This window comes from Ipomoea nil, unplaced genomic scaffold (assembly GCF_001879475.1).
Source record: "Ipomoea nil cultivar Tokyo-kokei standard unplaced genomic scaffold, Asagao_1.1 scaffold0878, whole genome shotgun sequence".
NCBI lineage: Eukaryota > Viridiplantae > Streptophyta > Magnoliopsida > Solanales > Convolvulaceae > Ipomoea > Ipomoea nil.
This window is the reverse complement of record NW_017617306.1, coordinates 988,739-1,005,744: the sequence shown is the minus strand read 5'-3', so window position 1 is coordinate 1,005,744 and position 17,006 is coordinate 988,739. Positions and strand designations below refer to the sequence as shown.

The 17,006-nt window shown below is 36.1% G+C and overlaps 1 protein-coding gene across 4 annotated transcripts; it reads left to right on the top strand.

Annotated features, from left to right (window-relative positions):
* Positions 1-2,171: 2,171 nt before the first annotated feature.
* Positions 2,172-16,470, top strand: LOC109179212 (putative late blight resistance protein homolog R1B-16). 4 transcript variants are annotated; one of them, XM_019328769.1, is made up of 4 exons: positions 2,172-2,224; positions 13,437-15,486; positions 15,569-15,670; positions 16,056-16,470. In XM_019328769.1, exons 2-3 carry the CDS (start codon positions 13,813-13,815, stop codon positions 15,632-15,634), a joined length of 1,740 nt encoding a protein of 579 aa, XP_019184314.1. In that variant the 5' UTR covers positions 2,172-2,224; positions 13,437-13,812; the 3' UTR covers positions 15,635-15,670; positions 16,056-16,470. The 4 variants fall into 4 exon arrangements, with proteins under 4 accessions (XP_019184314.1, XP_019184315.1, XP_019184316.1 ...); XM_019328770.1 differs by lacking the exon at positions 2,172-2,224 and having other exon boundaries at positions 12,631-15,486; positions 15,569-15,668; positions 16,088-16,470; XM_019328771.1 differs by lacking the exons at positions 2,172-2,224; positions 16,056-16,470 and adding an exon at positions 15,748-15,925 and having other exon boundaries at positions 12,631-15,486.
* Positions 16,471-17,006: the final 536 nt, after the last annotated feature.

Sequence of the window (17,006 nt, the reverse complement as noted above, 5' to 3'; positions counted from 1 at the left end):
ATTAATGTGGTCCACCATGAATCGTGGACTCTTGCCTAAACTAGAGTCTTAACCCATGTTTTACAAAACCTATTTTCCTTTCTATATCTTATTTATTGGCTCATTTGATAATTGTATATGCGTTTCTGTGATTGAGTCTTGATAGAGCCTTGCATAGGGTTTATGTTGTGTTTATTTGATAATCTTGATGATCTTAATGTTGTGATTGATTATATGTGTGATCTTGTATTTAATTGAGTCTAGAGCTTGTCCCTAGGGTTTATATCGTGAATCTCGTTGTTGTGATGTTCTTGGTATCTTGGGTGGGTTTATGCATGCTCGGGTGTTAAGTCTAGCCTAGGACTTATCTGTAGGGCTTTGCATATAGATTTCTTGATGTTCTTGAGGTTCTGGATTCTCCTGGACCGTTTTGTGATTGATGTCGAGTCTTGGCATGTTCAGGAATCGTGTTAGAATGTAATTGGAATGATTCTTGGTTTAATCTTTGTTAATTGAATCTGTGATGTTGTTGTTACGTGTTAGAATGTGTTTAGACAAGGTTTTGAGTTCCATGAACGAATCCCGAACCGGGATTTTTACCTTCATACCAGTGGGGGCTAGGTGAGGGGATGAATCCCCACCACTTACCTGCTGCCTGGCTACCCGAATCCCAGCGGGCAGTGGTCTGCCCGCCGGCCACCCGCTGGAAAGTGGGCTGCCTACCGGCGGGTGGTCCACCACCCACCGCCCACCCGCTAGAAAGTGGGTGTGCGGCGGGGTGTTTTCCTCCGTTTGACGTTTCCCCGTGTCCCGTTGTGCCCCGTTGTACCCCGTTTGATGTCTATGCGTCTCGTATGATGTTTTGTGTACTGTTTTAGGAATTTATGTGTAGTGTATATCGTTGTTATCATGTCTTGACTATTATTGTTAATTGAATGTTGATTGATTGAATGATGATGAGTGTGGTGATCATTGCGCAATGATTGATGTGACTGATGATGATGAGATCGTGATTGGTGGAAATGAATTGTTGGCGGAAAACACAACTAGTGCTCGGTTATCGTGCTAAAGGCACGGACCACCCCTTAGACTTGCTGGCTAAAGGCTTAGGTCAGGGTATAAGCGCCGCGGTGTCATGTTAGAGCTATATGCGCTGACCCCTTGGTAGTGGTGCTAGAGGCACGGACCATGCGAATGACACTTCGGTGCTACCAAGTTGGTGGACTTGTTGGTGGTTACGGAGTGGGGCATGTAGTTGCTCTGGAGGAATAAGGGAGGCGATATAAGGGAGGCGATATAAGGGTGGCCTGGAGGTACAGGTTGGAACTGATATAAGGATGGAGAGGAGTAAAGGTTGGAACTTGGTATAAGGTTGGAAGATGGATTGTGTGTTCTGATGATTACTTGCAAATTGATTGTTATTGGATCCCATTGTTTGCCTTTAATTGTTACTTATCTGCTTGCCTGTTTATTATGCCTTGCAAACTTAGGATGCATGCTAGTATCTTTATGCTGGTTCGTAATGCTAAACCTGTTTATTGTATCTTGAGTCTTGATCTTGGTTTTAAAGCTAGAGTTTGTTTAGGATTATATATGTATTCCAGTTTCAAAATGATTTTCTTATATCTACCTATATTGTACTTAACGCGTTAGAGTGGATTACCAGCATTATTCGCTGACGGTTGTTACACCGAATGTTTTTCAGGTGTAGATCAGTAGCTTCGGAGCGCGTTAGATGAACTCGTGGATTTAGCTTAATATTAGTTAGACGGTCTGTGAGCCTTGAATTGTATTGTGGATATTAATTATAATTTATGCGTTGTTTAGTTAGTCTAGCCTGTGCATCTAGGTTCTCAAACCTAGATGTGGCATAACACTCCGATACTTACGTTGTTAGTTTCGCTTTGTTTGGATGATTAATGATAGATTTACCTTTATTTTATAGGCTTTAAATGTTTTAAAAAGATTAGGGGTGTTACAAATACCATCATATTTAAATCCTATAACCAATTGTGAGTACAAATGAGTGATTGAACATTTTTTGTAATGATCAATACTTACTCAAACCTCGAGTGGCAATACCTACTGTTTTACAAATACCTACTAATCAAGGTATCACCATGCCTAATTATTCCCACCATCACGCTCCAATGAAAAAATGGTAGGAAAACAGCATGAGTTCGAGATTGTTTGGAGATGCTAATCCAACATCTATCTAAGCAACTAGAAATTGTCTCCATTAAAGGTATGGAGGCTATTGGTAAGATAACATTAGCAAGGCAAATTTATGAAGATTACATGGGTTGTTGCATCACAACATCACAACAAGAGGCAAATGGTCTTTGGTCTTCTTCGTTCCAAAGACACTAATGCAGGCATCAATAGTAATGAGGACCTAGCATTACGACTCTACCAAAGTTTCAAAGAGTCAAAGGTACTTGATTGTGATGGAAAACATATGGAATGAAGAGGCATGGGATGCTGTCAAAACTTACTTTCCCAATTACAGAAATGGTAGTTGAGTATTGTTGACAACTCAGCTCGCCTTACAAAGGTGGCTAATCATATCTGCACCCAAAATGACTTTTCTCATCAAATGAAAGTGTTAAAACAACGTGAGACTTGGAAACTATTTAATGAAAAGGCATGTAAATCTCGCAATGCTGAATTTGAAATGATTGGGAGATCGGTAGTTAAAAAGTGCAAAGGACTGCCTTTGGCAATTATTGTAGTTGCAGGTCTTTTTTCAGAACTCAAACCTCTAGATGAGTGGAAGAATACTGCCCATGCTCTAAGTTCTTCTTCTTCAACTACTCTAGATGATAAAGAATGTTCGTGAATACTCTCATTTAGTTACTATCATTTGCCCCACAACTTGAAAGCTTGTTTCTTATATTTTGGAGTTTTTCCAGAAGATCACGAGATCAAATTAACGCCAATCTACTTGCAAAGTTATGGCTAATAGGTACATGCAAGAACTTATGGATAGAAACCTGATAATTTTAAGGGAGCTAAGCTGTTGTGGGAGAAAAATTAAGAGGTTTTGGATGCACATGATGTATTATTGCATGCCTTTTGTATGAGAGAAGCTCAAAAGGAGAATGTTTAGCATGTTGTCCAGAGTGAAAATAGTTCTTATTTTCCTCAAAAAAAATTTCGTTGGGTAGGCATCCAATATGAAGATTTTAACATGTCTACAATACAACATTATACTTTGAAAAGCTATAAATCGGTCTTGAGTTTTTTGCAGAGGGAATCGTTTTCAAAATTTAGAAATGGCAATATGCAATTGAGACTACTCTTCTGTAATCGTAAGAGGGACTAGATAAGAAATATTGCGGATATGGTCCATTTGAGATTCGTAAGAGTTGGAAATGATATAGAACTATCTAAGGCTCAGGGATCCCTAGCTAAAGTCAAGACGTAGAAAGAGTGTAGAATTGTCAAGGTCTTGGAATCTTCAAACATGCACCTGATTGTTATGGAACAGTATCATATAGATGGGGTTTAAACTCTCTAAAATCGAGGTATTATCCTCTCTCTCCCATTTCTTCCAGTACGTGGGGAGTTTTAGGGATTTTCTTGTGACTTTGTGTCATAGTGCGTGAGTTTGTCTTCTATTCATTGTGCAAGCATGGAAAAGCATGTGAGTTTCCGTGATGTAATAGCGATGGCATGACAACCGACAAAGGGGGTGCATATACATGAACTGGGTCCGAATAAGTTTCTCTTTATGTTTTTTCATGAAAAGGATATCTCCCGAACTGCTGTAGAAGTCACATAGACCGACGGTGATCGAGATGGCGGAGCTGAAGGTACTACCTTACTCATCTCGCTGGCGCCGGAAACTGCAGCGGCATGTGTTCCAACGTGTTTCTGATACCATGATGGAGAGGTTCAGAGATGAAAGAAGATTTTGGAAGTCTTATTGAATGTATTCATTGTGCATCAAAGTCTGTGTTAGAGTGAAGGAGATGATGTGAGCCAAATTGTACATGTTTCTAGCGTTAGTTTGATTATATTTGTTGGGTTTAAGTTCATGAAAATGTCACATTTATTGCATATTCCCTTGTTTTATTATTTAGATATGGTTTACACTTGTTTTGAACGTTTTACAGTGTTTGTTAGTGTTTTAGAACCATCGTACGTCAATTCCACGAGCAAGAGAAGTTCTAGGAGAAGTTTGGAGCCAAAGTGGACCGAAGGATGCATACACAGCAAGTTCGACGGGTTGAGCCAAAGGCTCGACGCGTCCAAAATTCCAGCAAGTCCCGCGTTTGAGCTTCGAGAAAATACAGTGTGTAGCATGTTTTCGGCGCCTTGCGTTCGACGCATCGAAAATGAACAGTAGGTAATCTGTTTCTCACGGCCAAAGGTTCGACGCGTCGAGTCCGATTTTCAGCATTTTCGGCAATTTCCAAAATTTGTCGAGAAAATTCTGAATTCGCCCCGATTTGGTTCCCGCTATAAAATCCCATCTTCCCTCAACCCTAGAGACCTCTATGCTGTGTTTTGGAGACAAGAAAGAGGAGAATCAAGAGCTACAATTTGTCTTTGGAAGCAAGAAGAAAGCTAGGGAGATTTTGGAAAATCACTTGGTTTATTCTTGCACTCTCTTTGATTATTTGTAAACTCTTTATTATAATTGCTATGTATAATTTAGCCATGCTTGGCTAAATTCCCTTAGAGATTCTTGGGTAAAAAGTGTTTATGAACCTATGTGCTTGTTTCTCAGATTCTTAATATATTGATATTTGAGTTTTATACTTGTGTTGAAATTGTTATTATATTGTTGTTGCTAGTAGTTTAGGGCCCGAATTACTTGTTTCATAGCTTTATGTATGTCATAATGGGAGTTAGGCATATTTTGGGGTACTCACAATTGCACTTAACTGTTGCACCTTGGGAGGGGGAAAATTAGTTGAGGAGTTTAATTCTTGGTTGTTGCACATCATATCGGGAGAAGGTAGTAGTTAGGAATTTTTTTTATGAATGCATGTTCTTATATTGTTTAGTGTTTATATCACTGGAGTGAATATTCACTTACTTTAGGTTAGAGATTTCGAGAGTAACTCTTTCCCTTGTTGCATTCTCACACTCGTTTAAACCTAGATTTAATATTGTTCTTAAGTTGTGCACTAGATGATTAAACACTTGAATCCCAGGAATCTCATTCTCTCTCTATTGTTTTCACAAACCTGCTACTCTGCTTTCTTTTAAGTATTTTTGTAAAGCATCCATGATAATCATTAAGATTAGCTTCATAAGAATAAATTAGTAGCTAGTGCTTGATACACCACACTTCCCTATGGATCAATAACTCGTTACTCCGAGTAATTATTTTTTTGATGAGAATTATATTGCAATCAAGAGACCACCAACTTATATTGAATTATTGATAGAAAATGCTATATTTACTGCATATTAGTTTTATTTTGAATTAGTCTTTCATTATCTTGTTTAACTCTAAGTTGTTGAGATATTTTAGAGTTGTTTGTTGAGTTATTTTCTCTGTTAATTGTGTATAAATTAGCAGAGATAGAATGGAATAAACACATTCATTTTCCCAGCAAACTTGAGTGTTTACCACTAAATATCCAACAAAGTGGTATCAAAAGCCCTTTTTCTTAAGGGACCTGTGTGAGTGAATCAGTGAGGAACCCTTATCATATAAAACCTGAAAAACTTACCTTCAAATGGCAGGAGATAGTTTTTTGTCAAAACCCCCATTTTTATAGGTGAAAATTACCATGCATGGGCTGTGAAAATGGAAACTTATTTAAAAGCATATGGCTTATGGGAAATGATGGAAATTGATGAAGTTCCAGCACTTCCTGAAGATCCAACAATTGCCCAAATGAGAGAGTACATGGAGGAAAAGAAGAAGATGAATAAGGCCATGACCTGCATTCACTCGGCACTAACAGATGAAGTTTTTACAAAAATAATGACCTGTAAAACTGCAAAACAGGCATGGGATTTGTTGAAAAATGAATATGAAGGAAACGACAGGACCAAAAGAATGCAAGTCCTGAACTTGAAAAGGGAATTTAAGATGCAGAAAATGAAGGAGACAGAATCATTAAAAGATTACTTTGAAAGATTGTAGAAGAAGGAAACGACAGGACCAAAAGAATGCAAGTCTTGAACTTGAAAATGGAATTTGAGATGCAGAAAATGAAGGAGACAGAATCATTAAAAGATTACTTTAAAAGATTGCAGAAGATGGTAAACAAAATCAGATTATTGGGAGAAGAACTTCCCGATGAACGGGTTGCTGAGAAAATATTGGTGACTTTGCCGGAGAGATTTGAATCAAAAATCTCTTCTCTTGAAGAGTCTAGAGATTTGTCAGAAATATCTCTAGCAGATCTTCTCCATGCACTTGAAGCTCAAGAACAAAGACGAGCCTACATGAATGGAAGTAACATTGAGGGAGCATTCAAAGAAAATGAGGTGAGTCAAAACCAACCAAAAGGCAAAAACCAGCAGCAACCGTGGAAGAAGAAGGGTAGTCAAAACGGTGCCAACAGAGGAAAATTCCCTCCTTGCCACCACTGTAAGAAAACCTCACACTTAGAAAAATATTGTTGGTTTAGACCTGATGTGGAATGTTTCTCTTGCAATCAAATGGGTTATGTGAAAAAGGTTTGCAAAATTAAACCACAACAGGCTCAAGTAGTGGATGAAGAACAAGGAGAGGAGTAACTTTTTGTTGCGACCTGTTTTGCAAGACAAACTTCGAGTAATGTTTGGCTAATTAACAGTGGATGCACCAATCACATGACTTTTGATGAGTCATTGTTCAGAGAGATTGATAAGACAGTGATATCAAAAGTCAAAATTGGTAATGGACAATATATTGAAGTCAAAGGTAAATGAACTGTTGCAATTGAAGGACCATCAGGTATAAAACTAATTTATGATGTGATGTTTGTTCCTAAAATTAGTCAAAACTTGCTGAGTGTTGGACAACTACTTGAGAAAGATTATTATGTTATTTTCAAGAATAACATGTGTTTTATAACTGATTCATGTGGTGCTGAATTATTTTCTGTGAAAATGAAAGACAAGAGTTTTTGTCTTGATTGGGATGGGGCAGAGTTTAAAGCTTATCCATGTGTTGTTAGCCAAGCTAAATTATGGCACAAAAGGCTAGGGCAATTTCATTATTCCACCTTGGTGTATATGCAGAAAAAAGAGATAGTAAGAGGAATGTCATTCTCAGGAGGAGTTGAAGCAGTGTGTGAGATATGTCAGTTGGGGAAGCAAACCAGATTGCCATTTCCTGTAGGAAAAACATGGAGGGCAACTGAAAAACTTCAACTCATTCATACTGATGTTTGTGGAGGTATGAAGAATGTCTCTATAAATGGCAGCAAATATTTTATACTTTTCATTGATGATTTCACTCGAATGTGTTGGGTATATTTTCTTAAACAAAAGAGTGAAGTTGCTGATGTGTTTTGGAAGTTCAAATCTTGGATTGAAATCAAAGTGGTTGCAAAATTAAAGTAATTCGGTCTGATAATGGTACTGAATATAGTGCTGATAGATTTACCAAGTTTTGTGAAGATGTAGGAATTGAACATCAATTCACAATAATCTACACTCCTCAACAAAGTGGAGTGAGTGAGAGAAAGAATAGAACTGTCATGGATATGGCTCAGTGTTTGCTATTTGAGAAAGGAATGCCAAAAAAGTTTTGGGCAGAGGCGGTAAATACAACTGTATTTTTGCTAAATAGGTTACCAACTAAAGTTTTAAAAGGAAAAATACATTTTGAAGCATGGTATGGTTTTAAGTCTTTGTTCTTAATTTTAAAATGTTTAGTTGTCTATGTTTCACTTGTGTACCAGATGTAAAACGAGAGAAGCTAGATCCAAATGCAGAATATGGAGTTTTTGTTGGTTATAGTAATGTCACAAAGGGTTATAGAATTTTTCAGTCTCTAACAGTTAAGTTGAAAGTATGCAGAGACGTGAAGTTTGATGAAAATGCTAGATGGAATTGGGACAAAAAATGAACCTGAAAATATTCAAGAAGAACCAGAAGAGCTTCTTGAAGATGAAAGAATTGATGATATTCCGGTAAGAGGTACAAGGTCACTTGCTGAAATTTATAAAAGGTGCAATGTAGCACTATTTGAACCTGCAGGGTATGATGAAGCTGCTAAAGACCCAAAATGGATTGCTGCAATGGAGGAGGAGATGAGAATGATTGAGAAAAACAAAACCTGGCAATTGTAGATCGGCCTGAACATAAGAGGACCATTGGTGTGAAGTGGGTTTACCGAACCAAACTCAATGCTGATGACTCTGTTAACAAGCATAAAGCAAGGCTGGTTGTGAAGGGTTATGCTCAACTATATGGTGTTGACTATTCAGAAACGTTTGCAACTGTGGCAAGGTTAGATACTATACGGTTCCTCTTAGCATTTGCAGCACAAAAACAATGGCGGATTTATCAACTTGATGTAAAGTCAGCCTTCCTAAACGGCTATCTAGAGGAAGAAATTTTTGTTGAGAAACCTGAAAGTTTTGCAACAAATTCAGGTAAGGTTTACTTGCTTAAGAAGGCTTTGTATGGCCTAAAACAGGCTCCAAGGGCATGGTATAGCAAAATTAATGAAGAATTGCAGAACATGGGGTTCAACAAGAGCAAGAGTGAATTAACCTTGTATATTAAAGTTGTTGATGATGATCTGATTGTTATATCACTATATGTTGATGACTTGTTTGTGACAGGAAGCAATGTGAAGCTAATATGAATTTAAGACTCAAATGATGCAAGCTTTTGAAAGACAGATCTAGGAGAAATGAGTTTTTTCCTAGGCGTGGAGGTTCAACAAACTCAAAATGGAATCTATATTAGACAGCAAAAATATGCTACGGAGCCACGGAGGTGTTGAAGAAATTCAACACAGAAAGCTGCAAGTCAGTAAGTACTCCTCTTTCTCAAAATGAAAAATTTAGCAAAGATGATGGTGCTGAGAAAGTTGATGAGACATCGTATAGGAGTATTATTGGATGCCTTATGTTCTTGACAGCAACAAGGCCTGATATAATGTTTCCTGTAAGTTTATTATCAAGATTTATGCATTGTGCTAGTGAGTTGCATTATAGCAAAGATGATTCTTAGGTATATAAAAGGGAACTCTAGACTATGGTTTGAAGTTTGAAAAAACAAAGAAGTTGTTTCTTCATGGTTATTCTGATAATGATTGGGAGGTTCATAAGACGATATGAGAAGTACATCCGGATATTTTTTCAGTTTTGGATCCAGTTGTTTTAGTTGGAGTTCAACAAAGCAGGACGTCGTGGCACAATCAATAGCTGAAGCTGGGTATGTTGCAGCAGCTTTAGCTGTTAATCAATCTCTTTGGTTAAGGAAGTTAATGTCTGATCTAAAGATGACCCAAGAGGAAGCAACAACAATTTTTATGGACAACCAGGCAGCCATAGCAATTTCAAGAAATCCAGTCTTTCATGGCAAGACTAAACACTTCAAAGTTAAGCTTTATTTTGTTAGAGAAGTTCAAAAAGCAAATGAAGTTAACTTGGTTCACTGCAGTACTGGTGTTCAACTAGCTGATATTCTGACAAAGGGATTGCCAAGATCAAGATTTGAAGTGTTGAGAGAGAAGATTGGAGTTTGCAGCAAAAATAGCAAGGAGGAGTGATAGAAAATGCTATATTTACTGCATATTAGTTTTATTTTGAATTAGTCTTTCATTATCTTGTTTTAATTCTAAGTTGTTGAGATATTTTAGAGTTGTTTGTTGAGTTATTTTCTCTGTTAATTGTGTATAAATTAGTAGAGATAGAACTATAGAAGGTAATAAACACATTCATTTTCCCCAGCAAACTTGAGTGTTTTAACACTAAATATCCAACATATATAGAGGGTGGTGAGAACGGTTATAACAGACTAATGCAAGCAAATTACAATGACACGCCTCTAGTTTTGTTCATCAACTTTCTCATCCTCCAACAACAAAATAAAAACCTTAGTATAGTTTGCATATGTAATTGATGGGCAACATTTATACTACGGGAAGGGCAATATATGTACCGCTTTAAAAATTGAGGGACAATGTTTACACCAATAATAATTCAGGAGTGACATTGATAATTGACATATTATGAAGGGACATAAATTACAATATTTACTTGTTTAGAAGTATGAGTTTTAATAAATTGTTTGAAAACACAGACAACCAGCTAAAGAAGAATTGAAAGGGTGAGCAAAGTTAAAACAGTCATATTCGATCATTTTGTTCACTATTGTTTTTGCTTTTGCTTTTGATTTATTTATTAAATTTTCATAACTTTTTATTTAATTTGAACCTTGTTATAAATAGATTTATGGTGGACATTAATAATAGTTTTGTAACGTTTGTAACGGATGTAACAGATGTAATTATCATTTATTATTATATGTCTTTATGGTATCTTGTCTATATATCATTGTACTATGATGAATGAGATATGAAGAGATATCCTCCTTTCTCCCTGGTCTATTCTGTATTTTATTTTAACAAACCTCAAAATAAACTCCCGAGTGTTTTGGTATCACTAATTTAAGGCTTTCAAAATCCTAAGTGAATATTTATAGGCATATATGTACATATTCGTCTTCTATTAGAATTTGACAATTTGTCGTTATGGCTATCATCATTTGCTTCTAATAATATATTTCAAATCCAAAGTTGAAATTTACTGATACTAGTTCAAACCTAGTTACATTTAGTTTTAATGTGCGACAAAAACTACTTAAAAGTCGTTAAAGTCCCATTTTCTCGACTTTATGTGTATAGTTTAAGAAATAATTTTTCATTCACTCATTATCTGTTTTGAGTGTATAAATATACGAAATTCATCTCATCCATAACGAGAATTCAAATAATCTACTTTTACTCAACCCAAAGCAATAATAAATCCCTTTTAAAATATTACCTCAAAGTGAATGTCATTTTATGCTAATATTTTAACACATGCAGAACAAAATAGTGGAGCTCCTATCTTGGATTATTATAGCACCAAGTTGGAGAAAGTGATGGAACACTAAGATTTAATAATATAATGGTGTTGCACTCTATTTCACCTAATTGAGTAGGTAGAGTTTTAGACTCTTTAAAGAATTGTACCCACTAATTATACATCACACCAAGTAATATCTCACATGCCCTCTGATCTACATGAACTCAAATCTCGCTACCAGTGCAACATGTTTGGATTTATCTCAATTAAAAAATTAAAAATAAAAAACAAAGTCAATTGAAATATGTTATTTTTAATTAAGGAGATTAATAACATTTTTTTATAGTAGTACTCTTGATTAAAAAACAAAATGAAAGAGTCAAACTTTAAAAAGTTTAGTTGAGGTTACCTCTAAATTTTCGCTCTCCCTGTGTCAAACTTTTTTTTTTTTTTTGGAAGAAAAAGTTAAAATTGTTGTCAACATGGAATTATTGCACTTAATTAGTTTCACTTACTCAATTGGTGGACTTGTACAATTTTTAAAGAATGTCATTTCTAGTTAAAACAGTGCTAGCAAAATTTGTTATTCGTTTTTTTTTTTTTTGAAGATAAATATCAATTTGAGTAGAGATGGTAATATTTAATATAGCACTACATGAAATTATTAGCAAATTTTGTTAAACAAGTCACACTTTACTTAATTTACGTGTTTTAGTTCTTCAAGTATTTGTGACCAATCGTTATGCCATGGAACCGTGTTCACCATCCATGGTGAACATGGTCTCAACGGTAACGGTGCACTGTTATTATTATTTTTTTTTAGTTATTATTTTTTTTTAACCACACGACTTTTCTTCTTCATTTTCACATTTTGCGGTTTCACTTCCTCTTCGCGCAAGTTTCTTCAACATTCATAAATTATGAATGTGCAGGCATGGATTTATGAATGTGCAGTTATGAAATTATGAATTTTCTGTTATGAAATTATGAATTTTCTGTTAACAGAAAATTCATAATTACATAACTGTAAATTCATAATCTCATAACAGAAAATTCATAATCTGAACAAACGCGCGCCGTTAATAGTACATTAACTAAAAAAAATTTTCCGTAAAAATGACACCGTTTGGACCCGTGTTCACCATTCATGGTGAACACGTTTTCAGGGCATAATTTGCGATTTGTGACTCGAGAGTTTGCGAGGCCCAGGAAATGTGATGAGGGCAAATTATTGTTGGCTCATAGTCTACAAAGTGTTCTGTGGATCATAACAAAAAGTACATTTTTAATATATTAGAAATGGACTTTAAAAAAAATGTACATTCAATACTCAAATAATGTACATCTTTTGAATATAATGTATATTTTTAATATACTAAAAGTACATTATTTATGTACTGAATATACATTATTCGATATTATGGTCCACATAGCTGTAAAGACCATGGTCCATACAATAATGATTGATCTGGACAGGTTCAAGTGGAGATAGTATACAAAGTTTTCATATTGACAATGATTTGCGGCTCAATCAAGATTCTATTGGTTACTCAATCAATAACTATTTGATGAGTTCAAAAAAAGAAATTCAAAATGAAAGAATGGCCCCTACTCTTGAATTATTGCACTGAGATGAGTCATCATCATCTTATCTTCAATATTCATCTTATCTTCAATCTTCATCTTCATCTTCATTTTCCTTCAATTCACAGAAACAAACTCCGATAAACAACTCTCTTTCTCATTTACATTACACCTACACAGAGCTAGCTAGAGACAGTGAGAGAAGAATGGCCTGTGTGGTTGTACTTTCTCTTATGAGGACGCTAGAGCTTGAGTTCTTGCAACCTCTGCCTCGTCCAATTCTACAACAAAATAAACTACTCATCCCTCGCAACATAGAGTTGATCCAGTCTCTCCATGGAAAGCTCCAATCTCTTATTGAGTTATTTGATGAGAATAGGATGGATGGTGTGGAGGCAATTAAAATCTTGGAAACCAGACTCAGAGATGTAGCTTTCAGAGTAGAAGATGAAATTGAACTCCAAGTAGTACATCTTTATCAGGAAGAGGAAAGGGATACTTGGGGTCCTCGGGGATGCTCAATGCTTTGCCGAATTTTTCATCCGCCAAAGGGAAATCCAAGGGAGTATAATGATGTAGTGGAGAGAACTTGTCCTTCTCAGTCACTTGGTTATATATTGCAACAAGCAATACAAGACATTGATGCCATCAAAGAAGAGCTGGTGAAAGTGAAGGAGGAGTATGAGCTTTCCAAAGATCTACACGGAAGAAATGCTGCCCTTGATGTTTTACCAAAGCCTGCAGATGATGAAGTTATCACGATGGCTCATTCTTCCCACCATGCTTCACATTCCCAGGAAATAATGGTCGGAAAACAAGATGAGTTTGAGATTATAAAGGAGAAGCTAATCCAACATCCCTCCCAACAGCTAGAAGTTGTCTCGATTAAAGGTATGGGAGGTATTGGTAAGACAACATTAGCAAAGAAAATTTATAAAGATCCATCAATCACTTCCTACTTTGATATGCGAGCATGGACTGTCGCATCACAGTATCACAATAAGAGGCAAATGCTCTTAGATCTTCTTGGTTTCAAAGACGACGATGCAGACAAAAGCAGTGATGGGGACCTAGCATTACTACTCAAAAAAAGTTTCAAGAAGTGTCAAAGGTACTTGGTTGTGATGGATCCGTATGGAGTGTAGAGGCATGGTATGATGTCAAAGCTTGCTTTCCTGATGATGAAAATGGTAGTAGAGTATTGTTGACAACTCGCCTTGGTGAGGTGGCTAATCATATCTGCTCCAAAGATTACTTTTCTCATCAAATGCAATTGTTAGGACAAAGTGAGGGTTGGAAACTATTTAATGAAAAGGCATGTAAATCTCGCGGTGCTGAATTTGAAACAAGTGAATTTGAAACAATTGGGAGACCGGTAGTTGAAAAATGCAAAGGATTGCCTCTGGCAATTATTGTGGTTGCAGGCCTTTTTTCGAAACTCAACACTCTAGAGGAGTGGAAAAATACTGCCAATGCTCTAAGTTTTTCTTCAACAACTACTCTAGATGATGAAGAATGTTCGAGAATACTCTCATTGAGTTATAATCATTTGACCCACAACTTGAAAGCTTGTTTCTTATACTTGGGAGTTTTTCCAGAAGATCACAAGATCCATGCTAATAATCTTGGAAGGTTATGGCTTGCCGAAGGACTCGTAAAGGCATTTGAGAATGAAGAGTTTGATGCAGTGGCTAACAGGTACATGCTAGAACTTATGGATAGAAACCTAATCATTTTAAGCCAGCTAAGCCCTTGTGGAAGAAAAATTAAGAGCTTTAGGATGCATGATTTATTGCATGCCTTTTGTGTGAGAGAAGCTCAAAAGGAGAACCTTTTGCATGTTGTCCTGAGTGAAAATAGGTCTGATTTCCCTCAGAAAGGCTTTCGTTGGGTAAGCATCCAATCTGTAAACTTTGACATGTCTACAATACGTTCTCAATCAAAAAGCTGGAAGTCGTTTTTGTATTTTTTGTTGGAGGAATCATCTTTGGAGTTCAATGATTTCAATCTATTAAGAGTACTCTACTCCAGTACTAAGTCCATGAAGGTTATGGTCCTTACGGATATTGTCCATTTGAGATTGCTAATACTGAAACAAAATATAAAACTGTCCAGAGCTAGGGGATTCCTAAAGCCAAGGTGTAGAAAGGGTATAGAATTGTCCAGGTCTTGGAATCTTCAAACACTTCTTTGTTCCAAAGTCGTATCATATAGATCAGATGATGGAGGGAACTATTCGGAGTTTCCACAACTACAGTATATTCGTTGTTATGATGGCTTTATTCATGGAAATCCTCCCAGTTTTGTTCATAAACTTTTTAGGATAAGAGTTGATGATTGCACACAAGAATACATTAAGAATATTCCATTCTTAAAAAAGGTAGGCATTGTTTGTGAAGGCAGAGACGATTACAATGGTTGCATTACGAACCTTGCCTCTTCAGAGCAGCTTGAGGGACTTCATTTTGGTGGTACTGAGTTTTACATACATAGTCAATTTACTAATCATATTGTTCTCCTGAAAAATCTTAGGACGTTGTCATTATTTTTTGTGGTATTTGATTCCGATGGAATTGATATTCTTAGCAAGTTGCCTAGGCTTGAGGTCCTCAAGTTAAAATATATTGGATTCCGAGGTGCACAGTGGAAAATACAAGAGGAAGTGATATTTTGCCAGTTAATATTTTTGGAAATTTTTTGCACTCCTCTCGAGCATTGGGAAGCTAGTAGTCATAATTTCCCAAAACTTGAGCACCTATATATTAGGTTTTGCTATAAATTGAGAGAGATCCCAATTGACTTTGCTGAAATTTCAACATTGAAGTCAATCAAATTAAGGGAGTGTCTTCATTCTGCTGTGGAATCAGCCAAAAAAATTCTGGACGAACAACGTGACTATGGAAACAACGATATGGTTGTTATCAAGAAAGAAACATTAAATGTATGTCACCCTTTCTCTTTTTGAATTGTATTTTTTCAACTTGTGCAAAGCAGATTTAATTAAATCCAATGAGTCATGACAGGTTTCGGAATCTGAGGAAAGCCTGAGTGAAGAAGAGCCAGATCAGAAGTGGATAACTGATAATTGATACCTTGTATTCACTTTTAGGCAGAAGACAACAATGGTATGTTTTCAAGAAAACAGAGTTTTTTAATTACATACATACATATAGAATTGATTCATGCATTTGTCACAGAACAGGCGACAACATTATTTTACAAGAAGATGTTTTAATTACATAGATTATTTTCACTGTTGGTCTGCATAGAGAGAGCCAATGTGTAATGCTAGTTTTCACTTGCTAGTCCAGTATAGTACAGGGACTTCTCATAGCAGCACAACAGTCTTCTTTTAATTAATTAATGCTTCTTCTAGAGTACATACACTTCATACTATATTTTCACTCCTGTGGCTATATATAATTCCACAAATTAAATTAAATTGAAATGAAATTGGTTACGGAAGTAGTACATTATGTTATATTATATTCCCAATTGAAATGGCTTCAGGTAATATTTGGAAGCTTTTAATGTGTTGGCTCAAAGGCAAAGAGCTGAACAAATCTGATGGGAAGAGAGAGAGAGAGTATTGTAGCCCCGCCCGGACGGCCAGGCGTTTGTAGAAACTCATTCAAGAATCCAATGCTTGCAAGAATTCATGGAGAATGAATATATGCATGCATGTATATATGCTATCTATTTCTTGGAGTTTAGTTGTTGGAATCGTATCAGACAATCACAAAACTCTGAGGAGTGCTCAAACTTCATGTCTTGTATTTTAGTACTGAATTGGAAGCTTAAAACTTTACAATACTCTTGAAGCTTAGATTTGCAATGTGTGTGTGTGTGTGTTTTTGATGCATACATATTGTTGGAGTTGATGATGAGTGTTAACAAACTAATGAAGAAGATTGCTTTGCTTAAAGAAAGCATCCCAGTGGTTGGTTTTGGCATTTCAGCTTTAATTTGCTTTTATAATAGATGTAATGTACTTAGTTTTTGAATCATGCATGATGTATGTGCAATGCAATACTGAGTTCTACTTTCTATCCCTATATATATTCATACTTAGTTCACTTGTAATATTGTATGTTTAGTAGCTAGTTGGAAACTAACTTGAAGACTTGTTAGACAATAGTAGTATTCTATTGGAATTTGGCAATTTGTCGTCGTGCGCGTGTCCTTTGCTTCTATCTAGCTTGCTTATGTATTAAGTTATATTTTGTTTATCGTTTGGGAACCGACAACCGAGCAACTCATGAATTAGCTAGAGTGTTCCGTCCTTGTATTGAGTGACAGTACTGAGTGGTTTGGCTCTCCAGCTCCTTTCCTTTATGATGTTCTATCTTTGAATATTTATGAATGAAGGTGCTTTTGGCTTTCAAGAAAGGAAAAGAAAATCAACTGTTATGGATGTTTTTGCCAATTGAGCCGGTCTTTCCAATCAAATAACTATAACCT